This window comes from Macaca fascicularis, chromosome 2 (assembly GCF_037993035.2).
Source record: "Macaca fascicularis isolate 582-1 chromosome 2, T2T-MFA8v1.1".
Classification (NCBI taxonomy): domain Eukaryota; kingdom Metazoa; phylum Chordata; class Mammalia; order Primates; family Cercopithecidae; genus Macaca; species Macaca fascicularis.
In genome coordinates, this window is record NC_088376.1 from 113176586 (window position 1) to 113203634 (window position 27049).

A 27049-nucleotide genomic window follows, 5' to 3' on the forward strand; every position below is an offset into this window, starting at 1 on the left:
AGAGATTATGCCTGCCCCCGGAGAGCTCATGGTTAAAGCTGCAATGCCTTTTAAGTTAAAGCAGAGTCTACCTTGAGTCCTTGCTGCTGCAACTTAAGACCCTCTCTCCTCTGTCCACCTCTTTAGCAGTGCGGGGAAACAGCAAATGGGCATCTCTCCATGCCCAATTCTCAGCTCCAGGTAAGGGTGAGACGGGAGAGCAGTTCACAGCCCCATCGAGTTATTCATTCAATACCTACCATGTGTCAATCTCCATTCTGGGTGCTGGAGAAGGAGCAATACATAAAACAGACAACAATCTCTGCATTCTTGGTTGGCAATTTAGCATGAAAATAAGTAAATTATATCGTATGTTGGGATAAGAAAAAGAGAGGGAAAGTGAGGGAAGGTAAGGGAAGAAAAAGAGAGGGAAGGTGAGGGGAGATGGAGAATGCTGGGGATGGTGGTGGTCAGGATGGGCATCACTGAGGAAGTAATATCTGAGCAAAGGCCTGAAGGAGGTGAGGGAGAAGCCATGGAGGTGTCTAGGACAGGCGTCCAGGCCAAGGTAACAGTTGCTGCAGGGCCCTGAGGCTGGAGTGTGCCTGGAGTGGTAGGAAGAGGGAGGAGGACACAAGTCAGAGAGGTGGGGAAGAGGCATGCAGGGTGCAGGGGTGGTGAGGACCACTCCAAGGATTGGGCTTTGTTTTTTGTTTTTGTTTTTGTTTAAGATGGAGTCTCACTCTGTGGCCCAGGCTGGAGTGCAGTGGCATGATCATGGCTCACTGCAGCCTCAACCTCCTGGGCTCAAGCAATCCTCCCGCCTCAGCCTCCAGAGTGGCAGGGGCCACAGGCGCACACCACCGTGCCCAGCTAGTTTTTTATAGGTTTTGTTTGTTTGTTTGAGACAGAGTCTTGCTCTGTATCCCAGGCTGGAGTGCAGCTGCACAATCTTGGCTCACTGCAAGCTCTGCCTCCCAGGTTCAAGCAATTCTCATGCCTCAGCCTCCCAAGTAACTGGGATTGATTACAGGCGCGGGGCCACCACACCTGGCTAATTTTTGTGCTTTTTGGTAGAGATGGGATTTCCACATATTGGCCAGGCTAGTCTTGAATTCCTGACCCAAGTGATCTGCCCACCTCGGTCTCCCCAAGTGCTGGGATTACAGACGTGAGCCACTGTGCGTGGTCCAAGGATTTGGCTTTGACTCTCAACAAAGTATGGAGAGTGATGAGTGAGAGAGGCAGAACCTGGCTTCCATCTTAACAGGGCCCCTCTGCTGGCCCAGGAAGCGAAAAGCGGCCACCTGATATTTCATGTGTTTTGAGGGTGAAGTTTAACGTATTTGCTTGGCCGGGCACAGAGGCTCATGCCTGTAATCCCAGCACTTTGGGAGGCTGAGGCGGGCGAATCACAAGGTCAGGAGATCGAGACCATCCTGGCTAACACGGTAAAACCCCGTCTCTACTAAAAATAGAAAAAATTAGCCGGGCGTGGTGGCGGGTGCCTGTAGCTCCAGCTACATGGGAGGCTGAGGCAGGAGAATGGCGTGAGCCCGAGAGGCGGAGCTTGCAGTGAGCTGAGATCACGCCACTGCACTCCGGCCTGGGCCACAGAGTGAGACTCCATCTCAAAAAAAAAAAAAAAAAAAAAAAAAAAAAAAAAAGGCCGGGCGCTGTGGCTCAAGCCTGTAATCCCAGCACTTTGGGAGGCCGAGACGGGCAGATCCCGAGGTCAGGAGATCGAGACCATCCTGGCTAACATGGTGAAACCCCGTCTCTACTAAAAAATACAAAAAACTAGCCTGGCGAGGTGGCGGGTGCCTATAGTCCCAGCTACACGGAAGGCTGAGGCAGGAGAATGGTGTAAACCCGGGAGGCATAGCTTGCAGTGAGCTGAGATCCGGCCACTGCACTCCAGCCTGGGCGACAGAGTGAGACTCCGTCTCAAAAAAAAAAAAAAAAAAAAAAAGTATTTGCTGTTGGTTTGGGTGTGGATGAGAGAGAAAGAGAGAGTTCAGGCTGAAAGGATAGAGCCGACCCCGCTGAGCTGAAGGAAGCTGAGAGGTTGCTAGTGTGGGCCACCTGTTTGGGTTCCTGATTCAACGTTTATTCCACACAGGCAGGGGCTCCTCAGCCAGGTTCCCTCCCACTTCACCCCTATCACTTTCATGGCTGGGGCTGCCCAATCATTACTGACCCAGGGCCTAAGTACCCAGAGACAAAACCCCTGCCACTGCTCCCACCCCGACTCTTACTGGGGAGGCCTCTCCAGAGCCAGATACTGAGCTCTAGGCCCAGGACTGGGCTCCCCAGTGGGGGCTGGGCAGGCCCAAGGGAGTGAGGGACGGCTGTCTGGCCTCTGTCTAAACAGGATGTGCTCAGGCTGGCCGACAGTCACAGGTCACTTCAAAGCCAGCCTAGCTTAGGCCCACTCAACCCCACCTCTCTTACTGTCCAACACACACATAGACACACACATGCATAGACACACAGAATGAGGGGTGTGGGGTAACAGGCAAGGATCTCAGTGTCCTGTATCCCTTTCTCTACCACTCGCTCTGAACTCACATGGAAGCAGTTGCTGATAGATTCATGTGGGGCCAACTGGGAGAACACAGAGGGATCTGGGTCCCCAGGGCAGGATCTTTTAGTGTCTGAAAAGGGGTGCAGGACCTGCAGGGGCCCAGTGAAGCTCCTGACCCAGCCATGAGGACTGGCTTCCTGGGAGATGATACCTGTCCAGATCTAGAAGGAGACAAGAAAGACATTCCAGGTACAGGGGAACAGCATGTGCCAAGGCCCAGAGGTGAGAGTCTAGAGCTCCTGGAAGAGGCTCGGGATGCCTGAGGGGCCCAGTGCGGGAGGGGGATGAAGAAGGGAGACTGAGCCTGTGATGTAAAGGGAAATGTTTATTGGTGAAGGAGGCAGCCAAGGGGCCAGGTCTAGAGGAAACACAGGGTTTAGACTGGTGCTGAAGTCCGGGAAGAACATTCGTGGTAGAGGGACCAACAGCAGAGACAGCTTGGAGGCAGCTTTGGGGAGCGGCCAGGTCATTCCAGCTTTTGATCGGCTCACAGCCAGCCCCTGGGGCAGGCCGGGCAGGAGAAGACTGCACACGGAACCTCATCCTGGCCCGGGGCCACGGTGAGTCCCCATGGCCTGCCCCCTCCTGGTGCCGCCTAACCGGCTGCCCCGAGCCCCCTCTCCAGCCCCCTTCCCAACACTCCCCCTCCCTGAGATCCAGTTCCGGGTGGGTGGGGGTTGGGCCGGAGAGCAGGCAGCAGCGCCTGGGGCAGGGGAGATGAGAAAACCAGAAAGCGAGGAAACCTGAGCCAGCGACGCTGGGGCTGGGCGGGCCAGGGCCTGCTCGGCCTGCCAAGCCCGGGGAACAGGTTCCCCCCAAGACTGGGTCAGGGGAGGAGGTGAGGGAGTGCCAGTGTGGCTGCCACCCTCAACCAATGGGGATGGAGGGTCTCTGAGGCCCAGGCCCTCCAAATCCAGCCTTCGTGTGCGGAGGCCAGGAGGGCAGGCCCCAGTGCACCTCCAGGCTTCCTTCTCCCCACCTGATGTGAGCCATGGGGAGGCAGACGACAGGGACCTGCAGCAGGAGGCCGGAGGCTACAGTTCAGTCCCTATGCATCCTGGAAGAGCCAAAAGGAAGAGAAACAGGCACAACCACTGCCAGAAACAAAGTCCAGGCCAGGGTGAAGGGCAGGGTGTATTTGCGGGAGGAAACCTTCAAGGTTTTCCTGCCCATTGCTGGCACCATCATCCAGGTGGGGCCTGGGTCAATGACTCCCCAGTTGTAACCCTCACTTTTGGCTCGACCCCTCACAAGCTCCAGGACCTCAAGACTACGAAGTCCACCCTGAAGTGACTGGGGGACCTCTGTCCTGAATTCACCCAGATCTGAGTGCAGTGTCTCCCAGGCACCTGGGGCCCATCTGGGAAGGAGGAGGAGGCTGCCCCAGGAGGGGATTCCAGAGGCGGATTCAGTGCAGGGGCTGGACCTGGCCTAACCATCTATGTCTGCACACACCTCTTCACTTGTGTGACCAGCCTAGCACCAGGGTGGGCCATGGGGGAGGCTGAATGAGACCCAGGCCTAAGATCTGGATGTCCTACCCGACAGGAGGAAGGTCAGGCTGGCGGGAAGTCAGCCTGGCTGTCTCCCTTCAGATGACCCCACAGGGCATCCTGGGTGGTTCTCAGGTGGAGTTAGAACAGCGGAGTGGCTTCTGGAGAGGATGACAGAAGGATTATGGGTGTCAAGGAGAGCACATGGTGGGGGGCAGCCAGTTCAGAGGAGCTGGGAGTAGGGCAGGGAGCTGACTCCCTGACTCTTGGCTTCTTGGCTGTGTTCCTTCTCTGATCTGGTGCTGCAGGGATTTGCTCTCTTATTCATTTGATAAAGATGCATGGAGTTCCAGAAGCGCCCTGTGGGACTCCAGCATGCATCCAGCTCCTGTGTGCCTATCAGGGTTGCAGGCCCTTGGCTCCATGTGGGCCCCGCAGTCTGGCCATCCTCTCCTGGAGCTTTCCCACAGCCACTGAAAATGCCTTCTCCAGGCACCACAGCCTTGTGGCTCCAGGCCTCTCGCCACCCTCCCCACCTCCCCACTCTCCTCCCTCTTCCTCAATCAACTGTACAATGGGGACAACAGGGCCTGCTTTTCAGCCCAATTGTGAACCACCTGGGGGTGAATAACTGCAAAACTTGCTGGCATGGAAAGCCTCCCAACCTGGTATCCAGAGCTGGTTTCAAGGGGTCTATGGACCCCTGAAATTAAAGACAAAATTGTGAAAAGCTATGCAATATTCCCCTGATTAATATAATATACCTCGGAAATAAGGCGGGTTTGGTTCCAGACCACCACAAAAAACTCACATTGTAATAAAGCAACTCACAGATTTTTTTGGTTTCCCAGTGCATATAAAAGCCATGTTTACACTATACTGTAGTCTGTTAAGTGTGTGATAGCATTATGTCTAAAAAATGTACACATCTTAATTAAAAAATACTTTATTGCTAAACAATGCTAATGAAGTGAGCACATGCTGTTGGGAAAATGGTGCTGGCAGAAAGACTTGTTCAACACAGAGTTGCCACAAACCTTCAACTGCAAAAAACACAATATCTGCAAAACGCGATAAACCACAATAAAATGAGCTCTGCTGATATGTATATGCACACACACGCACAAACTATAACAACATATTATAATGATACAAAATGCTCACCCCAGCACTGACACAGAGCAAGGACTCAGTGTGGATTCACTGCTGCAATAACAATTTTTTTTTGTATGATTATTCAGCCCTCTCGAATTGCTTAGGAAGGATTTGGCATTCCACCCTATGTAGCCAGGCTCAATTCTAGTTCTTTGCCCTGTTCCTGGCCCCCTTCCCTGGTCCACCTGCCATTGAAGGCCTCTGTGTGCTGGACCTATTCTGTGTGTCTGAGTGGAACTTCATGAACAGATCAACTGAGCCTCTTTCCTTCCCAACCCAGTACGCTGGAGTCTCTGGCAAGTCCTGACAGCTCTTCTGTGCTAACCAGCATGATGCTGATGATGCTGGGGATGGTGATAGAAGTGGCCAGGCTATAAGGAGACCATGGAGGCTGTGAGAGGATGGAAGGGATGGCGTTGGAAGCCATAGAGATGGTGGCCTAAGCTGTATTGGTGATGGTGGTGCAGTGGTGGTGACCTCAGGAGTGACCCCCATACAGATGAGTGGGGATGAGGAGAGATGGATTGTCACAGTGTTTTCAATAAGGTGTGATAAAGGGGAGAGATGCATGTGCTGTCACGGCAGCTCCATAACCCCAGGCTGGTGTTTGCTCACCTCAAATGCCCTGCCTTTGCTTGGAGCATGAGGAAGCACTCATAAGTCCTGAGTCAGGAGACCCTCAGCAGGATCCCTAGTGCCCCGCTCCACCCTGCACTTGGAGTCAACCAGTCAATGGATCAGAGGGAGACAGGTCTTTTCCTGGAGGTCTTGCTAGCCAGGAAGAGAAGTGGGAGGAGGAAGAGGGCAGAGAGGAGGAGTGAGAAGAAAAAGAGAAAGGAGAAAGAGGGGAAAGAGCAGGAAGAAGGAGGAGGAAGAAGAGAAGGAAATGCATGGGGTGGAGGAAGAGGAGGGAGAGGAGGAGAGGGCAGAGAAAGAAAAATCCGGGAGAAGGGAGGAGAAGGAGGAAAAGGAGGGAGATGGAAAAGAGGGAGAAGAGGAGAGAGGAAGAGGGAGAAGAGAGGGGAGAAAGCAGGAGAGGCAGAGGGAGAAGAGGAGGAGAAAGGAGAGAGGAGAAAGAGGAAGGAACAGAAGACAGAACAGGAAGAGGATGAAGGAGAGGACAAAGGGCCAATGCTCCTGGGGGCCTCCGCAGAATGCCTGGGGCAGGGCTGAGAAGTGGTCCTGGTGGTGAGGCCATGACCTTGGAAAGTTCAGAGGGTCCCTTCCTAGGGTCACGGTAGGCCCTTCTTAGTTGCTGAGCCCTTGGCTCATCACCAGGCCATTTGAAAGCAAGTGTCCCCTTGAGGAGAGAAGGTGCTAGCTAATCTGGCCTCTCTATGGTATGGAACTATAAGGAGAGTCTGTGGGAGCTGCTGGCCTGAAATAGGGGCTGGCGATTGAGGTGATCACAGGGAGTCGTTGAATGGCTGGAGAGAGCTGTGTGGCTGGGCTGCCCCCGACCTGGCCTAGGCTAGAGGCTGAGCCTGCGGGAAGGTCCGGTGGTGTCAGCCGACCCAGGGGCTGCACCGCCACCTGCTGAGCAGCCCGGGCAGTCAGGGGTTCTGCGCCGCGGGGCCCACGCACGGGACCAGGGGCGCGCCGGCGGCGAGTGGGAATGAGGGGCGCGTAAGGGGGTGCTCAGGTGAGCGCAGGCTCGTTGCTCCCTGGCGCGCCAGCCCTTCTCGCCAGGGAGTTGGGTGCCCGGGTAAACACCAGGCGCGATGTGTGCGGTGTATTCACAGAGAGACAAAGCCAGGGCGGGGCGGGGGCGCCGCCCGCGAAGTGGGGGCGGGGGCGCGGGGTGCAGACTAGCCTCCCCCGGCGCGGGGTGCCCACAGCCTGTGAACCCTGAGCCCGGCCCACGGACAGGTGGAGCGGGGGCGGGGCGGTGGCTGGGCGGGTCCCGCCCCGGGGGTGGGGCTGGGAGGGCCGGGCGGGGCGGGGCTGCGCTATGCAAATATCGCCCACGGGCGGCCAATTGCCGGCGCTCCCCGCGCGGCTCTGAGCGCCCCGTCCCGCCGGCGGCTGCGAGACCAGAGCGAGCGAACGAACCGCGGCCGTCCGGAGAGCCCCGAGCGCAGCGCAGGACCAGGGCACGCCGCGAGGAACCGTGCAGCCCGGCGCGGCCGCCCGGCCGGGGTCCAGCAGCCGGGAGAGCGCAGCGCTTCGAAGCCGAGTGCGCGCCACCGCCCGCGCCCCGCGCTGGGGAATGCGCCCTCGGCGCGCCGGCCAGGGGGCGCCCGCAGCCCGCCCCGTGGGAGGCGGCCCCGAGCGCCCCTGAGTCTTCCCATGGCCCGGGCTGGGGCCCGGGCCCTCGGCTGCTGACGCGCCCGAAGCCCGCGGAACCGGTTAAGCCGCGGCCGCGGCGCCGATCCCGGCTGAGGCGCAGCGGCGAGAGGTCGCTGGCAGGGCCATGGCCCCGGGGGGCCGCTAGCGCGGACCGGCCCAACGGGAACCGCTCCGTGCCGCCGCCGCCGCCCGGGCGCCCAGGCCCCGCCGCTGCGGAAGAGGTGAGTGCAGCGGGAACCGGGAGGGAGCGGGCAGGCGGCCGGGCCACCCCGCGACCCCTCTGGGACCCGCGGCACTGCAACTCCGCAGAAGTGTCCGGGGAGCGGGGCTCGTCGAGCCGGGGGGCTGCCCGCGGACATAGAGGCGACAAAGCAAGGGTGGAATTCTTACCTGTCCTGGCGGCCCGGACCCCTTACCTACGGGGCGGCGTATGGATGTGTAGATGATGTGGCCTGCGGGGTCACCAATGTGCAAAGCAACTTTTTCCTGCAAGGTTCTGGATGGGTGCTTTCATACACCCCCTACCTTCACGCTTCTGGAGCGGGAGTTCCGATCCCCCTTCGCCTGCCTCAGCTCTCTCTCTCATTAACGCCTGAGGCAGCGCTCTTCCCCGTTGGTGCGCCTGCCCTACCTCAGTGTCTCTACTTGAGGACTGGTCAGCCCGAAGGGAAGCGCTATACTGGCAGTCCCCACGTGGGGGGTCTCCCAGATCAGCAGGGTGGGAGGACCTCCAGTCCTGAGGCATTTCTCCCAGCATTGTGCCAGCCCCTTGACTGCCAGCTGCCACCTTGGGTTTGCTTTTACAGCAGAGTACTGCCTGGATTAGGGGCACGGCTGTATGTAGGGTGTAGGTGAGCTTGGAGAGCCTGTGGTCAATCCCTAGTTTGAACCAGGGGTCCCATTGGTGAAGTGGGCAGGGGATGGCGGGGGCTTGGTGGGCTTGCCTCAGCAGATGGGACAGGAGGGTATCGAAGTGGCCTAGGAATGAGGCAGTGCTGGCAGGAGTTGGCTGGAGCTGGGGCTGGGGGCCCCACTAGATAAATAACTCCTAATTCTTGAGATAGCTGTGTTTTGCCACCAGAACATTACTGCTTGGGGGAGGTGAGGGACACTCCAACCAAAGACACTAGTATGTCCACCCTGAAGCTGGGCCAGGTTGGGGACCTCTGTCCTCCTGAATTCACCCAGATAGTCTCCCAGTAGTTGTTATCCTAGTTGCAGAGAAGGGAAAACTGCACCCAGGGGTTGGGAGCCTCATCTCAGCCCAGGGGGTTGAGGCCTCTTCCCAGGCTACCCAGGGGGTGTGCCAGGACCCCATAGGGTATAGTGTCTAAGCAGGCGGGGGCACAGGCACGCCTACTCCTGCTGCTCCCCCTCAGCTCCGAAGGAGCCAGGCCCGGAAGTGGGGAGGTGGGGGCTGGAGAGAAAGCAGGGGCCAGAGAGAAGGCGGCAGCCCAGCCTCAGCCACTCTCTGCTCAGCATACCTTGGGGGGAAGATGGAGCCAGGCTCAGGTGACCTTGACTGGGAAACCCTGGCCACAAAAGGGGGGTTTCAGTCCCAGCTATGCTGGGGTGGCTCTGCTTCCTGGTCCTTGAGGTGTTGGGGGATGGGGAAGCTGAGGAGCCAAGAAGGAGATAAAGCTCTTGTTGAAGCGGGGGAGGGAATCTGAGGGGCTGGGTAGTGGGTGGGGTGCTGTTGATAATCTCCCCATGTTCCCCCACGGCCCCTGTTCCTGCCTCCCTTCCATCCAGGCAGTCCTCAGCTCGGAGGAGCCAACCTCCCTTCCTGGAGGCAGGCCGTCCACCCCCACCCCCAACTCCAAGCCTGGGTGGTCTGGATTCCGCTGGACAGTTTGACCACCTGGCCCCCTGTCCCGCCCCAGGTGCCACCGGACTCCTTCCTCTGGCCGCCTCTTCCCTGCACCCCTTGCCAGCCCCAGCTCCACGTTTCTTTGTTCAAGCGTCTCTCCTCCGTCCCTCCCTCTCTCTCCTCCCTCTCTCCTCCTCCCTCCCACCTGCCTCCCTCTCTTGCTCCCTCCCACCAGCTTTTTTCCCTCCTTCCCTGCTTTCCTCCTGGTGGGCTCCCAGGTGGCGGTGGCTGTTCCTCCTCTGTCCACTGACCTGGGCTTGGTGTGACTTGGGGGCTTTTCTGGGGCTGGGGCTGGATGACAGACATCTCGGGACTGGCAGAGGGGAAGGCACTCTGGGAGTGCCCTCCCTTTCCCTCTCTGTCCTTCTTCTCCTTTTCTTCCTTCCCTCTCCTTCTTTCCCCCACCTGCCAGGCTGCCCAAGAAGGGGGCTGGACTTGAGACTGAGGCCCCAGCAGACTTGAGCACCCCCCCATTCACCTCTTTAAAGGGCCAAAGCATTTGGATGGGAAGTCCCTGTAGGGACCCAGTAGAAAGACTCCCCACCTATCTGAACACATTGGGTGACTCCAATCCTGTCCTTGGTGACACTGACTTCGTCACCATGAACATGGATGCAGGAAAAAATGAGGTCATGGGGAGCGGGGAGGTGGGAGGCAGGTTGACACAAGCCCCGGATACATAGTATCGAAGCTCTCTGAGGGACTCAGACAGCATCTTGCGCCAGGACAGTATCTCCCAGCTCCCCTGAGCCCCACCCCACTAGCAGGTCAAGTTCTTGAGCAAACTCATGCTTGTAAGGACGTGTGTGGACCTGCAAGTGTGAACGTGTGCATATCCACAACTGTTATCAGGGCCTCCCAGGTGCACCTGGAGGGTGACGGTGGCTGCACAGCCATTTCTCCCACCTGCCCCCACTTCTCAGAGCCTGCCATTCAATCAGCACTAGCATTGTGCCTCCCAGACCTGGGAAGGGGCTGGTTCTTTTTCCCCCCGTCCCCCAGTCAGCCTCCCCAGGAGGGAGCATATGTGATGGGGGATCTGGAAGGACCATGAGCAGCGTGCCAGGCCCTCAGGAGAGAACATACACACAGAGGGCACTGCATAAGGAGTGGACCAAGAGGCTGAAGCTGCACTTCCTGTCTGAGGAGCCATGAGTGGTTTGCCTTGGCAGGAGAGGCCAGGGCTGGGGGAGGTGGGTCTAGGGATGTCATCAGGGTCTGATGAGTGGGGCCTAAGAGTCAGACTGCAGCCTGGGCCTCTTGCCTCAGCATTGAGCAGCTATGGCAGCGGAGTCCCAGGCCATAGTACTGCCAACTCCCATCCCAGTGTCCTAGAGATGGGCCTGGGATCCTGCCTGCCATGGAAGAAGGGAGTACACAGGGCAGATCTGGGGGATGGGGCTCATGTTTTCAGTCTGGATGCCCCCACCCGCAGTGCATCCGGTTGGGGGGGATGGTAGGAGTTGGCGCTGGTTTGTGCCGGGAGGGAGCAATATGTTCTGACAACTGGTGCTGGGCTGCGTTTACCCAACAGCCAGCCTGCCTGGGGAGACAATATTTGAAAAACAGTATTGAAACTTGGACCTGCTGGGGCTGTGGAGGATTCTGAAGGGGGCAATGCCGCTGGCCCAGATCCAGCCCCAGGCCCACTGGCCATCCTCTCTTCCCTTCTTTGCCCTCTAGAGGCGGAACTGGAAGTTTTCCCTGGCAGGAAGTCCTTCTGCCTGTCTGACCTGGGTCTCTCCTGCTTTGATTTTAGTAAAAGTGGACTCTGCCATTCTCTGCCTTTCCTTTTCTGACTGGTGCTCCCTCTCTTCCATCTTGGGCTGTCTGCATGTGTTTCATTCCCCCACTCTCTCCTGTGCCTCCCCTCTACCGCAATAATCAGGTCCAGGTTTCTCTGTACTGGGAGAAGACCTGTGGCTGGAGCAGGCAGGGGTGCACCCCATCTGTTCCCCCATTCCTCCAGGTGGGAGGGAGAAGGAGTAACCCACTTTATTGGGCGTGGATGCAGGGGAGAAAGGAGAAAGCATGCTGGGAGCTGGAAAGAGCACTAAGATCACCTAGTTGGGCTGGGCCCTGTGAATGGAATTCAGCATGCTATGAGGGGTAGGGTTTGAGTCTCTAGCAGCCCCCATCAGTTCTGGGGACCCCAGGCTGGGGCCCATCGGTACTATCTCCCCAGACAAAGGCAGGCCAAACAACGCATATGAGGTGTGCACACAGGGGTATTCATGGCCCCAGGCTGGGGGTGGAAGCGTGGAGGTACCCATCAACCTCTTTGTTCACCTTGGATAGAAAATGAACAAGGGAAATGTTGGTAGGGTCAGACTCCCCCGTCTGCCTCACACATTCCAATCTTTTTTTCCCCTTCCCAGGTGTCTAGAGAGTGGAGCCTGCCTTCTGGGCCCTAGGCCCCTCCCACAATGCTTGTCGCAGGTCTTCTTCTCTGGGCTTGCCTACTGACTGGGGCCTGGCCAGCCTTCCCCACCCAGGACCACTTCCCAGCCACACCCCGGGTCCGGCTGTCATTCAAAGGTAAGAAGCTGTTTTGTTCTTCCCCAGAAATCATCCTCTCTTTACAATAGCGCTTGGCTCCTCTGCACACGAGAGAGAGGGTGGGTCAGGACAAAACCAGGACAAATTGTACAGCCACATAGGTTGTAGGGGAGAAGGGGGACTAGGGAGGTGGTGACTTGCTGAGAAAGGCTAGAGAACTGACCCACTTAGACACTTAGCAAAAGAGTCCAGAGTCTGGGCATCTTCCGGAGTCAGACTGTGGGTTCCTGAGCTGGGTGGCCTGGGGTCTGTAGGGCATGTCTCTCTGTATGATAATCGGAGAGGTGGCAATGTCACTCCTTGCAAACTTGTGTCTGCTGCGGCCCCTCCTTGCCACTGCTATGCATCTGGTCCTGCCCTGAGCAGCCCCTGGGGTGGAAGGTCAGGCTGTTGGGCAGACACTGGAGCCTCTGGAAGAGCAGGACCTGCTCTCTTGGGGTGTGGATGCTCCAGGAGCCTTCCTACGGTTTCCAAGTTGGAAGGGTTCCTAGAATCTGGGAGGGGACTATTGGCTGTGACTGGCAGGGAGGCCACCGGTGGGTTCAGGCAGAGTACATGCTACTGTTAGGGCCTGAGCTCCTGAGCTCCAGTGAGCACTTTGATGAGAAGTCACTGGGAGGTTTCAGTGATGGGCTGGGGTCTGCAGAGTGAGAGGCTGGTCGCCCACTCCATCACCATTGCACTTAACCCACTGGGCAGGTGCACGCACACGGTACACACATGGGTGTACAGATGGCTCACTTGAGAGCCACTTCCTCAAGAGTGTGTGTCGTCTGAAGAGTCTACCCTGGGCCCAGGGTGAGGGGCAGTGGCCATGCTGGGGCCTGGGGGACCTGGGGTCATTGGGAGTTCTCAGCCTTGGCCCTCCTCTGGCCAGAGGTAACTTCATCCAGCCGCCTGCCCTGGGTGGGGTCGACTCAGCCCTGGCTGGCCAGATTTCCGGGCAGCCATATTGGGGTGAAAGGCTGGGGTGACCTTTCCTTCCTTGGGCTTGGCGGAGGCCCAGCCCCCACCTCACCATGTCCCCCAGCAGGGCCCCTCCCCTGGCCTCGTCCCACCCTGGCCCTTGACGGGAGGAGAGGGGGAGTAAGCTGCTTATCATCCCTCTTCCCAGTCACTGGTTCCTGGAATTTCTGAGGCTGCGCCTGGAAGGAGTCCCCTGCAGGGCCTAAGAAATGGCCCGAGAAGAGTTAATTTGTTTGGGCTGAAAAGCAGCCCCCTTCCCCGGCCCGGGAAGGTGAGATATTTATTCTGCTGATACCTCCACCCTTCCCTGGTGGAATTCTTCAGAGCAGATTAATAAATCTTGAAGGGGCCAGTTCCCCCGACCCCCTCCCTGGCCCAGGGTCTGGCAGTGAGAGTACAGTGTCTCCTCCCCCAACAGTGGAAGGGAGGGGTGACTTGGTCTCCACAGCCCTGGGACCTTGCGTCCACTCTGGGTGTTGTTTTTGTCATCATGCAAGCAAGCAGGAGGGGCAAGGCAGAGAGAGGTCTTCCGTGTGCTCCTTCTAAGCCTCCCTGGACCTCCAGGGGCAAAGGCTTTTGTTCCTGTTTTCCAAAGAGAGAAACTGAGGCTCAGGCAAGGGCTGGGTCAAGGTCAGGCAAGAGGCAGAGGCAAAGCCAGAAATAGAACCCTGGTGTCCTGGCCTTGCCGGTGCCCACGTTGCGTTGGGTCGATTCCCTCTCAATTAGCTCTGAAGCCGACACCCGCAGTGACTAAAAGCTGAGCTCGCTGGCAGCCAGCCTGGGTGCTGCCTGTCGTGGCTGCCTGGGGTGGGGCTGCAGCGTGCCTGGGGCCACCCATCCCAGGGCCCCTGTGCCTTTGCACAGGCAGGTTCCCCTGCCCTGAATGACCTTCCCTGTTCCGACCTGGCCTTGTGTCCTAATTTTGTGCTTAGACGTCACTTCCTACTATATGGCAGGCCCCGTGCTGAGTGCTGGGGACTCTGTGGTGAACAAGATGGGGTGCTCACAGTCAAGCTGGCAGAAAAAGCAATGGACACCCAGTTGGTCAGGGCCACCTGGGAGCCCAGCACCTGCTGTGTACCAGGCCCTGTGTATCCCCACACACTGGGTGGTCTCAGCCTGGTTATGCATACATGAAGTGGCCCTCAGTGAGGAGCAGGCCCTCACCAAGTGTGTGTGGAGTGAGAATGGAGACCAACACTTCAAGAAATGGCTCCCACCATCTTCCTCCCAGGGTACACATGAGTGGCACAGAGAAGGTTACTCTCAGAAGCACTGCTGGTCACTGTGGCTCCGTGTCATAGTTATTTCATCTGTGCCTTGGATAGACACGGCAGTTGACACCCCAGGCCTACAGGAGCTCAGGCTGGGCACTCCCTGCCCTGCCCTGGGTCCTGCTGCAGTGGGGAGGTGCCAGTTCCCGCCTGGGTAGGGCTGGACCCTCCAAACTGGAGGTCCTGGCATAAGAGGCCATACTGCCCAGGGTAGATAAAAGAACAAAGGCAGGAACTGGGCCAGGCTTGGGTTTGCTGCCCGCCCATCCGCCTGGGCACCCCAGCCAGGTCTAGAGCCAGGAGGGTGTGAGGGTCAAGCAGCCCAGGGTTCCCTCAGATTAGGGGCCTCCTATGGCCCAGCTTCGGGGCTTCAGCAGCACAGCCAAGGTCAGGCAGAAGTGAGTCAAATGGAAAAGATTTCCAGGAGCAGGTGAGGGGTTTGTTCATTCCTCACTCTTGAGAGAGTGGAGCCTGGGCTGAAAGCCTGGACAGACCCTCCTTCCTTCACCCATCCATGCCTGGGCCTGGAGTCCCCTTCACCCCAGAATCACTGCCAGGTCTTAGAGAAAAAGCTCTTCCTTCCCCCACCCTGAGATGACCCAGGCTCTGGGGCAACACCTCCTTCTGTGGCAGCAGCAGGGAGGTGTGAGGGCCCTGCCAGGCCCTTTGTTCAGCCTGGGGAGTGTTTACTTTTTCCCAGGAAGCTACCCCACGACACACTGCTGCTGCCTGGGCTGGGTTTGGCCAGGGATTGGGGCCAAGAGATGCTTGGTGGGGTTGAAGGACCCTGTGATGACATGAGATGGTTGTGCTGCTAGGGAGGCTGAGGCAGGAGTAGGGAGAGGGAGCAGAAGGTCACCCTGCCAGGGGAGGTCAGGAAAGATGAACATAATCGAAATAGTAGTAGGAGCCCACGAGGATAACCAAGCAATGGTCCCTCCAAGGCCTGAGGAGGGTCTGCCTAGGTTTCCTGTGAGGAAGGAGGCTTGCAGGGGCCGAGCAGCTTCCCAGGTCACTCAGGAGCAGGACTGAGATGGAGCCTGGATCTGCCTGATGCCTGAGTCTGTCCCAGGACTGAGAGTGGAGGGCAGGGATGGTGGTGGTGCTGGAGGCACAGACCTTTCGCATGAGCTAGGAACAAGGAAGATTCCAGTATTCTGCAGTTCTGGTTTAGCCTTCCTAGCCTCATTTCCCAAAGAAAGGGCTGGGGTTGCATTGGGCAGGCTCCTCATGCCCTCTGTCTGCTGAAGCAACAGAATTGGGGTTTGCTTATTTCCAGCCTATAAATCCAGCCCTCCATCACTCCAGCCCTTCCACTGAGCCTCTCATGTCAGAGATGGAAAGCCTCTCATGTCAGAGATGGGAACACCAGGGCCTAAGAGAGGAAAGGGCTCCTGTTCCAGAGCAGCCTGGAGTTTGGGTCCTCTGGGCCAATGGCCCAGAACAGTGCCACTGCTCACATCATTTGCAGGTGGCATCAGAGGACCAAGGTTGTCAGGTTTGGAGATGATGAGGTTAGAGGTTAGGAAGGGTCACAGCCCATTGACTTCCGCTCAGGAGTTGGTGTGAGTTGAGGTGCCTCTAGCAAGCCTTGATGGGGCCTTAGCCCTCAGGCCTGGTGCAGGAGTAGGGGTGGAGCTGGAGAGCTAGAGGATCGGCTCTTGTCCCCCAGGGGCTCCTTGGCCAGCCAGAGCAAGGCATGGGCTTTGGTGGGGGAGGAGGGGGAGGAGGCCCAGGAGCTTTGAGGCCAGTGTGGCACCAGGGAGCTGGGTGGGAGTCAGGAGGCTCTGGCAGCTACAGTGGGGGTTGGAGCTCACAAGCCAGGGAGGGTGGGTGTTCCAGGATGATGAGGGAGGAAGGAAGACTCAAAGCATGAACTTGAGCCCAGATCCCTTGAGCCCAGATCTGGAGTTTCAGTTTTCTGGAAATGGGAGCTGCCTTACTCCTGAGAGACTTGGAAGTAGCCGCTTTGGAGTTGGGAGGTCCTGGAAGCTGCCCATCCCCCAACTGGCGAGGAATTGGTCTTTGGAGAGAATGGAGATAGGGTCCTTGTGCTTGCCTGAGAACCTGCCTGACGCCCAGCCTGGGTCAGCCAGGCCAGGCGCTGGGGCTTTCAGATGTGGCCTTCCAGATCCAGTGGAGCTTCAGATGGGACCGCCACTGGCTGGGCCTCCACAGCACAGGCCTTGTCTCTGGTTCCCTGGCATGATGCCTGCCCCTCCCTCCCTGGCTCCAGCTTCCCTTGGCACTAATCGAGGAGCTGGTGCATGCTCAAGGAGTAAATCATGTTCCTTGGCAGCCCCCGCTGCTTCGTAATCGTAAAGAATTTAAAGAGAAACCGCCAAGATAAAAATCTCACCCCAGCCCATAAAGGCATCTTTCACCCTGCAGCTTGGGAGACAGTGAACCTCAGAGTGGGCTCTTGGCTGTCTGCACCTGTGTGTATGCACCTCCGGCCCCTTGACCCCTCCAGAGGTGGTAATAGCTTAGAAGGTGGCTTTAGGGCCATGGGTACCTGGTCCTTGACTCCTGGGAGACCTCCATCTCCTCACTCAGGAGAGTGGAGTGCTTAAATTTGGTGTAATGCAGAAGTGATGGTGGTCATGGTTGAGCTGGCTGGTCTTAAAGGCAAAACCCAGTTCTACCAGTGTTAGCTGTGTAAGTCCAGCCAAGTGGCTTAGCCCCTCTGAGCCCTGGTTTCTCCTGTGTAAGGTGGGAATGGCAGTGGCCCTGTGGAAGCAGCATCATGAGGGCTCAGACTTGCTTGCATCCTGGCCGCTGGTAGACCTTGCTTGGTGAACATCATTCTATGTTCCCACTGCCTTTTCTGGAAAATGGGAGTAAGAATAATACTGGCCTCATTGTGTTGTCGGGAGGATTAGCTGTGTGAGTATGGTCACTGTGGAAGAAATCTCAGTCACCAGGAGCGATCCTAAGGCTGGTAGGCAGGGGAGGGCAGGTCCAGGGGCACGCCCCAAGGAGTCCCGGACTACCTCACCCCTTCCTCCAGAATTCTAACTTTTGGTAAGGGAGATGTTATTTGGAAATGATTCCAGGAAGGACCCTGAGCCCTGTGGGGTGGGTAGAGTAGGGTCAGGAGGAGGAAAATTCCTACGATGGGTATCTGGGCAGGCTTCTTGGAGGAGGCTGCATCTCGAGCAGGGGAGGGGAGGTTGTGGGGGAGGGAAGAACCGGAGCACAGGGAGGGTGCATGTGGTGCAGCACCTGGGGAAGAGGACAGACGCTAGATGCAGTCTTGCTTTTGGGACAAAGATGTGGAGTTATACTTTCTGTTTCTGGTTTTTAAGCTCTTTTTCCTCATGGCAGAGGTACTAAATATGTATTGTGGAAAAATTCCAGTGATATGGATGCATTTGGCGGGAGTGATGCCTTGGAAGTAGCTCCCTAGAGACTGGCTCCAAGGCCTGGTTGGGGTGCACAGTTGGCTGCAATAACTCCTTCTGTGAATGCTGCTTCAGCTCCTACCGTGTGTGCTAGGGGTGACCAGACCTGGGCTAGTCACTCAGGCATCTGCAGGGCTGGGCAGAAAGCATGTTTGCCTGGCTTGGCCTGGTGCTATCCTGGGAATCTGAGCCCAGCCTCAAGGAGCCCTGGGAACTTTGGAGAAGCAGAGAGGATTCCTGCTGCATTTTTCTTAGAAATAGCAAGAGGGCCTTTGCCAGAGGCCTGGATGCCAGAAGGCTATGGTCTGAATCCAAAGCCTAGCTCACGTGGGTGCCAGAGCTTGGCAGGCCTACAGCCCCCCACCCAGGCTGCTGGGCAGCCCCAGGGAGTGGGTGGAGGCCTCCTGGGCTCCAGTCCCTGACCACTAGTCCTGACCCAGCAAAGAATGGGGTCTGGGCAGTGGCTGCTGGCCTAGGATTGGGGGGCTAGCCTGTTGGGGAAGAAGCAGGGCTCATCCGGGCTGACGGGCTGGGCTGACTTCTGGCACTCTCACCAGGCCGAGAGGAGCACTGGCTATCTGGTGCATGTCTGCAGGGCAAAGACAGACCCAAAGCAACCGGCCCCTCCGAGGATCAGGAAGCCTCAGCTCCGGATCCCCCTTCCCCCACTCTTCTTCCTTCCTTCCTCTCCCTACTCCCCCTTGCCTCCACCCCTCCCTTTGCCACCCCTCTTGGCTTCCTACCCGGACATGCTCTTTCCTCAGACGTCTCTGTACCCAGCCAAGAGCCTTGTTCCTTCCCACTTGGGGCTCAGTGCTGATGCCCTCATTTCCCCCCGGCCAGAGTCCACTGCCTGGTGTATCTGCTGTTCCGCCAGCACGGTTGCCTTCTAAGGGTCATACACTACGATTGGCAGAGCAGCTAGAATTTGGGAGCCCTTTGGGCTTCTACAGCCCCAAGGCTGAGTGGGTAGCACTTCAGGGGGCCTCTCCTGGGGCTGCCTGTACTGCCATTTTTATCAGCGCTGTCCTGGCTGGGCCCGAGGCCTGTGCAGCATGCTGACTGCCTGCCCTTGACTGGCTACCAGCTGAGTCCTGCTGAGGTCCTAACCCAGCCTCACTGCATCCTCCAAGGCTGACCCCAAGCACGCACCTGTCTGCCCTGTACCTTGGTTTCTCCATCAAAATGTTGGGGAGGGGCTAAGACTATCTGGAACATCCTGGAAATCTCTGGCTGGGTGATGTGAAGGGGCTGCAGGGACCACAGGAATCTGAGGAAGGCTGCAGAGATGGGGGCTGGGCCCGGGGCAGGGGGAGGGTCTTGACACCCACCAGCCTGTTGGTCCCATCCTGGCCTGTCTGTCTGGGTGATTTATCAGAGTAAATGAGCCATGGAGAGTTTGTTGTCTTTTGCAGTCATGGGGAGGAGGAGGTGGTGGAGGAAGGAGTGAGGGGTTTCCGGGCCAGGTCTGGAATGTGGGAGGAGGGGGTGGGTCCCCTGGGGGTCTCTGAAACTGGAGGCACTCACTGAATGGCCTTTTCACTCTCCCCACCTGAGAAATGGATCAGTGCAGCCCTCCCCTTCAGAGCGAGCCCCTCTTTCCACCCCGTTCATACTTCTTGGGGCACATTCCTGTGTGATCTGCTTGTCTGGTCACCTCCTCCCACCCCCTGCTCAGGGCCAGGTCTCGATCACAGTGTCCTTCCAAAGCTGAGCCGGAGCCCTGACTTGCCCAGCTGGTGAATGCCCAAATGTGTTCTCACAGGCAACCATGCATGCTGTTAAGTTCCAAGTGGGACGTCTAGGCCTCTGGAACTACTAGCCCAGGCCTAGGATGGTCAGGTGCATGGGACCATGGCGAAGGCAGGGTTCAGTGGAGGTGCTGAGGCCAGAGAGCCCCCATCTTTTGGGACAGAAGGTCAGAAGTCATTGGGTGTCCTTCGGGGATGAGGCGTGGACCCCTGGTTCTGGGCTGGCGAGTCAGGGAGTGATCCTGCTGCTCCATCACTTCTGGCTTTTCCTGGTTTGAGGCTGAGCTGTGCCCTCAGCCTATCCTGTCCTGGGCGGAGTAGGTGAGCGCTGGGGCGGAACGGGCGTGGGAACAGCATGCCTGGACCTGCTGGCCCCAGCCCCCTGCCCTCAGCCTTCAGTCACTGAAATGGGAGGGAAGTATACAGCAGCATTTTGGCCCAGCTGGGCTCTTACCCCTGTATGGTGTTTGCTGAACAGCTGGGATGTTTACAGTAGCCCTTGCAAAGGAGTCCCTTGTTCCAGGGGATTTCCCATCTTGAGGGTCCCTCTGGGGCTCTTCTGACCTCACCAACTCCCTGCACCCCTGGGATAGATGTGTCAGGGATACAGAGACCATAACCATCTCCACCCTTGCCATAGCCAGTGGCGTCTGTCCCCTTGGCCTCTGGCCTTGGCGTCCCTCTGCCCTGGAGGAGCCAACATTTCCCACTGCATTTCCTAGAGTGGCAGCTCTAGGTGGTGAAATACGGTAACTGGGTCCCCAGTTCAGACATTTAAATTAAATTCAGTCAGAGCGATTATTGAATAAAAACATGCGGAGTCATTTACATGTTAATTATGTTGAATGGACTACTAGACCATAATTAGTTGCTAATTGGGTGAGAGTGGCTGTAATTGGTTTTGTTGGCACTGACCTGGCTTACCTACCTGGGGGGAAGTGGGGGTTGGTGTGGGTGGCTCCTAGGGAGGCCCTCTGGGTCTCCAATCTGGAAGGCCTGGCTAGAGATGGTATGGGGGGGTCAGATCTCGAGGGGCTTAGGGTCAGAGGAACCTGGAACCTCTCCCCGGGGAGGGTACAACTGGGGTCTGGCTTGTAGGGTTCACATCCAGAGCATGGAGGGAAAAGGGGGAACTGAGGGAGCTACCCCAGATCAGGCTCCCCTGCCCAACCCCATGTGGGACCTGGGCTTGAACAAATGGTGAGTGCCCAAGAGTGGGTCTGTGGGAGCACAAGGCAGGTGTCACTTGGGTGTATCTCTGCACATGCTGGGCCCTGGGTTGGCCTGATCAAGGTGTCATTGGGGTGTAAGTGGGTGTGCCAAGCAGGGGGAAGGTACATGCAAAGGCATCTGGGCCTCTCTGCCCTCCCCACTTAGCTTGGCTGGGGTTCCCGGGGTTGTAGGTCTGTGGCCATGGACTGAGGCCTTCCGGCTGGCCGCTCATTAAAAGAGGATTAGGCTGAGAGCCAGGGGGCCAGCCCAGTCCCCAGGCCTTCCTCTGGGGCTCCTCACAGCTTTGGGGGAGTGATAAAAGGGCTCGGGCCACCCTTTCCTGGATCCTGTGGGAGTATCCAGTAGGAACCACCTGGGCCCTGCCATGCCTCTTGCTGCCACTGCTACCATAGCCTTGGCTACCTCAGTTTCCCTCCTCAGAAGGTCAGGAGGTCTGTCTTTCTGGTGGATGAAACACTGACAAAGACCCAGGCCTGTGCCTCCCCTTGGCCCCCAGTCCCATCTCTCTTCAGCTCAGGGATTAGGGCTGTACTGGCTCACTAGAGGTCAGAGGTCTGAGCTAGGCTGCAGGGATCTGTCTATCACCCCCAGTCCCCATCACTGCTGGGGGAGGTGATGCTGTCAGTCAGGGCCTGTTGCTTTGTGGGGCTATAACCAAGGGGGCGGGCTGCCCACCTTTGCTCCAAGACCCCTTTTTTGCAGCAGCCCATGCCTCATTGGACACAGACCTGATGTCCTGGAGACCAGCAGCAAGGGGTAGGGGCTGCCCACTTGGGGTCTTCGGGTAAGGGCTGTGGACATGCCTCCTCAGTGCCTGTCCTCCCCTGCCCCCACCTTTAAAGTAAGGCGTCACCAGCTGCTTCTCAGAGATGAGGGACCAGGGGTCCCCCAGGACCCAGCCCCCTGTGCCCTGAGAAGGTCCCGCCTCTGGACCTGTGCCAGGCTGCTTTGGGCCAGGACCCCAAGTGCTTGACGGCCACGAGAGAGTCCTAGAGGCCAGGAACGGCTGCGGAAATGAGGTGTCTGATGCCAGAAAAGGCTCTTCCTTCCCGATGACGGGAAAATCTTTCCCGGATGTCACCCCTCCCAACCTGTGCCCAGCTTGGGTGAGAGTATGGGGGTGGGGAGCCCTTCCCAGGAGACAGCACCCAGGCACACCACCTTTCCTTCCCCTAAGGTCAAAGCTTATCCGGGCTGGAGTCCTGATCCCCACAGAACCCTTGATCGTGCCCAGCCCCTCCCTCAACGTTGCCATGGCATTTGAGGAGGCATGGCGTTCCTGCTGCCAGAGCCGGGCGTGGGACAGGTGGAGCAGATATGGGGACTGGCCTGAGGATATGACCAGACTGGGTCTGCATCAGTCCTGCCCCCCATTGATGCCACCTCAGGTCCCAGGTTCCTTTGTTCCTTCTGTCCCAAGTCCCTGTCCCTTAAGGGAGCTGGGGCCTGGTAGGATCTGGTCCCTGCCGACGGCAGGTTTTAGAGGAGGATACACAGGGCTACTTGCCCACCCCCTGCTCTGATCCAGGCTTCTTGGAGGAATGAAGGCTCCCAGTTCCTTTGCCTCATGGTGGAGTGGGGAGCAGGGGACAGGACACCAGTTTTGCCTCTCACCCTGTGACCTGGGGTGAGTACCACTCTCCTTTGGGCCTCAGTCTTCCTGTCTGCAGCTGGGAGTACAGGGCTGTCACAGGGCCTCTTGTTTCAATTTTCACGTACAATCTGGCATGAGTGGTATAAGAAGTCCAGCTGTGGGTTGAGAAGGCTGGAACTTTATACCTTCTTTGCTCTGGGACCCGGGGAAGTTCCCACCCCTCTCCACCTTGGTTCCTCTCTGGTAGTCTGGGTTTGGATGAATGATTTGGGATTTAGCTCTACTCCTGTAGGTTGGGGTTGGGGTAGGGACACCCTGGAGTTGGGAAGGCTGGAGCTGAGTCCACAGGAGGCCCCTTCCTGCCTTATAGCCCTCTCTGCTCCCCAGTCTAGCACTAGGAAATGGGGTAGCTGGGGTGGGAATGGGGGTGAATGTCCTATAAGAGGTAGTGACACCTGGAAGCCTGCTTCCTTGGGGAAGGACTTGGGACCGCATCCCACTGTACTTTCCCTGAAAGGCAGACACCCATGAAGGATGGTTTGGGGGAAGACCCGAGGAATGCCAGGCTGTGAGCCTCTCTCTGAGATCAGAACGGGGTCACTGATCCTCAGGGTCACTGTGTCAGTACCAGGAGGGCCTGAGAGATGGTATAGACTGGAGAATGAGGGTCAGAGAGCGAGAGTGCCCCCACCTCAGGTCATGAAGCTCACCCAGAAACTCAAGCCATAGCCAAGGATCCCTGACCCTGGATCCCACCCCTTCCCCACCATGCACGGCCTCCTGGGGTTCCCCTCTCCCCCCACACTGTTTTCACAGTGATCAAAGCATCACGTCCTGTGACACCAGAGCCATTGACGCCATATCCCGTGGCCACTGGGAGGGGTCCTGCAGGTCCTGAGTCATGTGCCCTGTCCATGGGGAGCGAGTCACCTTCCGGCACTGGCCCTCCTGGCAAGCAGTCTCTACCACCAGGACTGGCTTCCCCTGGGCCTCCCCCTCCTTCAGCCATGGACCTGGGTGGGAATCCCACCCCCAAGCACTCTGGCACGTCACATCCCTTCCCTGTGCCCTTGGTATTGTGAGCACAGGGCTTTGTGCACAGCGGGTATTTGATAACTGAGCAAGGGGCTCCCTCCACCCCCACCTCCACTAAGGGGCAGACTGGGGGCAGGGGGCAGAGAGGGTCAAGGCTAATCTCTTGCCCCTAAGCTGGGACTCAGTTTCCTCATCCTCTGAGTGTTCTCTACGGCCTTTCTCACAGAGGGAGCTGGAGCCTGGGAGTGCTGGGGCTTTGCGAGAGGGTGGGGGACTCAGACTTGGGCCTTGGGCTCTGGAAGTCATGGTACAGGGTTGAGATTGTAGAGGCCCAAGGCTGGGCAGGATTGGAGCGGGGGGATTATGGCTGATTGGGTTACTGGGGACTTGATGGCTGAAGCTTCCCCTTATCCGGAGTGCCTGTGTCTGAAGGCACCCACTTAAGCCTGTACCCCCTCCCCCTGCCATTGCCCCCAAAGTGCCCCCTAGCCCAGGGGACAGGTAAGGGCACGACCGAGCCATGCCCCCAGCCAGGGTATAAATAACCCGTGGCGGGCTGTCCCAGCCTGGGGGGCCTCCACTGGCAGCCCCACTTCCTCTCTGGCCACTTCCCAGCCCTCGGGGTGGGGGAATGTTTACTTTCCTGTTGTCACTGTGGGTGAGTGGCCAGGCGGTGGACTCCGTGTGGCCCAACAACAGGTGCAGGACAGGTGCCCAGGCCGCCCTGCCCAGGACTTCAGAGGCGCCGCCGGACAGGCGGGCGAGGCCATCGCCAGGCAGGATCGGCCCTTTGATCCCTCGGCGTCCCTACATCCCAGTGGTTGACCAAGGTCATCACCTGCATTCCCTTGTCACCGCATTGTCAGGGCCAGGCAGGGCAAGGCCTTTCTTTACCCGGTAGTTTCTCAGAATGAGGTCCTGGGACCAGACATGGACTCTGGGTCAGCTAATGGAACCCTCTGACCCCAGCCCATCTCTGCCCCACCTTCAGGCTGTGTCTAGGGTCTCAGATCCTAGCTGTTCTCCCCCTCCAGGTGCCTTGGGGCCTGGCCCAGGCCTCTCCCTTGACTGCCCCACCTGTGAAATGGGTTACCAGCTGGGGAGGGGAGATGAGACATGTGCAACCCCCTTGGTGAGTGCCTCATGTGTGGCAGGACATGTGTGCGCCGTGTGCATGCCTGTGCCATGTGTATACACGCATGCGCTCTTCTCTGTGCTGCTATCTTAAGCCCCCTTTGTGTGTGAATATTCATCATCCTCATTACAATGTTCCCTCTTCTGCTGAGCTAAAGATAGCTGGGGGTGGGTGGAGAAGGGGCTTGCCAAGGGGACCCCTCGGCTCTCCCTCCCCTTGGAGGCAGGTTCCCAAGCTTCTAGGAGTCCTTTGTCTGTCATTGGCTGAGCCCCCTCTTGTCCTTCATCCTTAGGAAGGACTTTTCCCCAGCATCCTGGAGTTGGAGGGCCAAGGCTGCTGGACTCATGTAAAAAGGAAACTAGAGGACCCAGTTGAACCCTGACCCCAGGGTTGTAGCACTAGGGAAAGAGCCTCTTTCTCAGAAATGACTATCCTGGATCATTCAAGGTGGCCTGAGAGTTCCACCATTAGCAGCCTTGTAGGGTCTGGGGGAAGCTGGGGTCTGTAGGGCAGTACGTCCAGCAGGGCTTTCTGGTCTCCTGGCTAACCTGCTTCAGACCAAGTGAGGACCTTGCTGTGCACCAGCTGTGCCCTCTGCCTGGTGGGCAGCCAGGGTAAGAACAGGGCATCCAGGCTCCATGCCAGAGTCTGCAGGCTGTCCCAGATATACCCGGCCACACCCCATCTGCTCATTAACCCTTTTAAGCCCCTGTGTGAAGCTGGCCCCACCCTGAGCGTGGGAGCATTAACCCCCACCTGAGCAAAAACTCTTTGATGCTGTTGCGTACCCTGGCCCGCACCCACCACCCCTTTCTTTGGGTCCCAGAGACTAGCTAGGTCTGTCTATGAATCAGGGGTTTAGCTTTGGGTGTGGTGCCTTCCCTGGCCTGCCTACCTGTCCCACTTTGTCCTCCCAGTCTGTCAGGGACTGAAGAGGGAGCTGAGAAGGATCCAGGAAGGGAAGCTGGAGGTTTAAGACCACTGTGTGAGCTGGGCACAGTGGCTCATACCTGTAATCCCAGCACTTTGGGAGGCTGAGGTGGGTGAATCACGAGGTCAGGAGTTCGAGACCAGCCTGACCAACATGGTGAAACCCCATCTCTACTAAAAATACAAAAATTAGCCAGTCGTGGTAGGGTGCGCCTGTGATCCCAACTACTCAGGAGGCTGGGGCAAGAGAATTGCTTGAACCCGGGAGGTGAAAGTTGCAGTGAGCCGAGATTGTGCCGTCACACTCCAGCCTGGGCGACAGAGTAAGACTCCGTCTCAAAAAGCAAACAAACAAAAAAATAAGCTGGGTGTGGTGGCTGACACCCATAATCCCAGCTACTTGGGAAGCTGAGACAGGAGAATCTCTTGAACCCAGCAGATGGAGGTTGCAGTGAGCCACAGTCTCGCTACTGTACTGCGGCCTGGGCAGCAGAGTGAGACTTGATCTCATAAAAAGAAAAAAAAAAAGACCACTGTGTGGTGGGGGTCCTGAGGGGAACCTCAGGGCCTCAGTCTCCCCTTTGTCAGAGGGGGTATGGCTGGATGGTTTTCTGAAGGTCCTAATTGGTGTCCTGCCCTCCACCTGCAGAGTTGAAGGCCACAGGCACTGCCCACTTCTTCAACTTCCTGCTCAACACAACCGACTACCGAATCTTGCTCAAGGATGAGGACCACGACCGCATGTATGTGGGCAGCAAGGACTACGTGCTGTCCCTGGACCTGCACGACATCAACCGCGAGCCCCTCATTGTAAGGGCTGACCCTGATGTGGGACGTGGGGTGGGCATGGAGCCCCAGGGCTCAGGGCATGTCCAGAAGGCTGCACCCTCTGACTCCCCTTTCTGCAGATACACTGGGCAGCCTCCCCACAGCGCATTGAGGAATGCGTGCTCTCAGGCAAGGATGGCAACGTGAGTTTGGTGGGATCCACAGGTGGGAAGGGGGGCAGGTGACTCCAGTGAGGGTGCAGGCCTGGCCAGGGCACCTATGCAGCCTTCCCTCTGGCCCCAGGGCGAGTGTGGGAACTTCGTCAGGCTCATCCAGCCCTGGAACCGAACACATCTGTATGTGTGCGGGACAGGTGCCTACAACCCCATGTGCACCTATGTGAACCGCGGACGCCGTGCCCAGGTAAGCCCCAGCCACCCTGGCCCTGTGTTTCCCCTACTGGTGGCTGCATCCCAGGGTCCTGATGGGAGGAGGGGCTTCAGCTGCAGCCCTGCCACTTCCAAGCCTTGTGATCTTGGGTGAGTGACTTCTTTCACCTCGCTGAGCCTCAGTTTCTTCACTTGAAAATGGGGCTAACCGCTGCCTTTCTCACAGGTCGGTGCGAGGAGGAGGCAGTGAGCTAAAGCTCCCAAAGCTCCTAGCACTGTGCCTGGCACATAGTAAGCACTTGCTCCATACGTGGCGACAGCTCTCTTGGCTATGCCTGTGGACCGTGCCCCCACGGCTGAGTCAGAGGGCCTGGTGGGGGCCTTGCAACAGGAGACTGGACACCTGGGTCGGCTTCTACCATGTGGCCTGGGGGAGAGCTGCCTTCTTCCCCCAGGGCCGGGGTTGTGGGGAGCTACCCCTTCCCCAGCTCTGCCCCTTCTTGCCTGCTTCCACCCTTTTCCATTTCCATGTGGGCATGTGTGTGAGCTGGCGTGAACTTGTAGGGCATGTGTGAGAGTGACTGGATCTGAGGGGCACCTGTGTGTGCAGGAGTGTGCCAAGCCTGTGTGTATGTATG

General features: G+C 57.9%; 1 protein-coding gene across 6 annotated transcripts in view; it reads left to right on the plus strand.

Annotated features, from left to right (window-relative positions):
* The first annotated feature begins 7197 nt into the window (after positions 1–7197).
* SEMA3F (semaphorin 3F) overlaps positions 7198–27049 on the plus strand; it is a 34489-nt gene continuing 14637 nt past the window's right edge. For 5 of the 6 annotated variants that reach the window (XR_012431188.1, XR_012431189.1, XM_005547180.4 and 2 more), the window contains exons 1-5: positions 7198–7724; positions 11752–11911; positions 25904–26064; positions 26163–26225; positions 26326–26445. Coding sequence is in view for 4 of the 6 variants with exons in the window: in XM_005547180.4 (XP_005547237.2) it covers positions 11800–11911; positions 25904–26064; positions 26163–26225; positions 26326–26445 (456 nt within the window). In the remaining 2 variants the exon portion in view is untranslated. Of the gene's footprint in view, positions 7725–8922; positions 9016–11751; positions 11912–25903; positions 26065–26162; positions 26226–26325; positions 26446–27049 lie in introns of those variants that run through there. The other variant, XM_065540620.1, reaches the window with a different exon arrangement.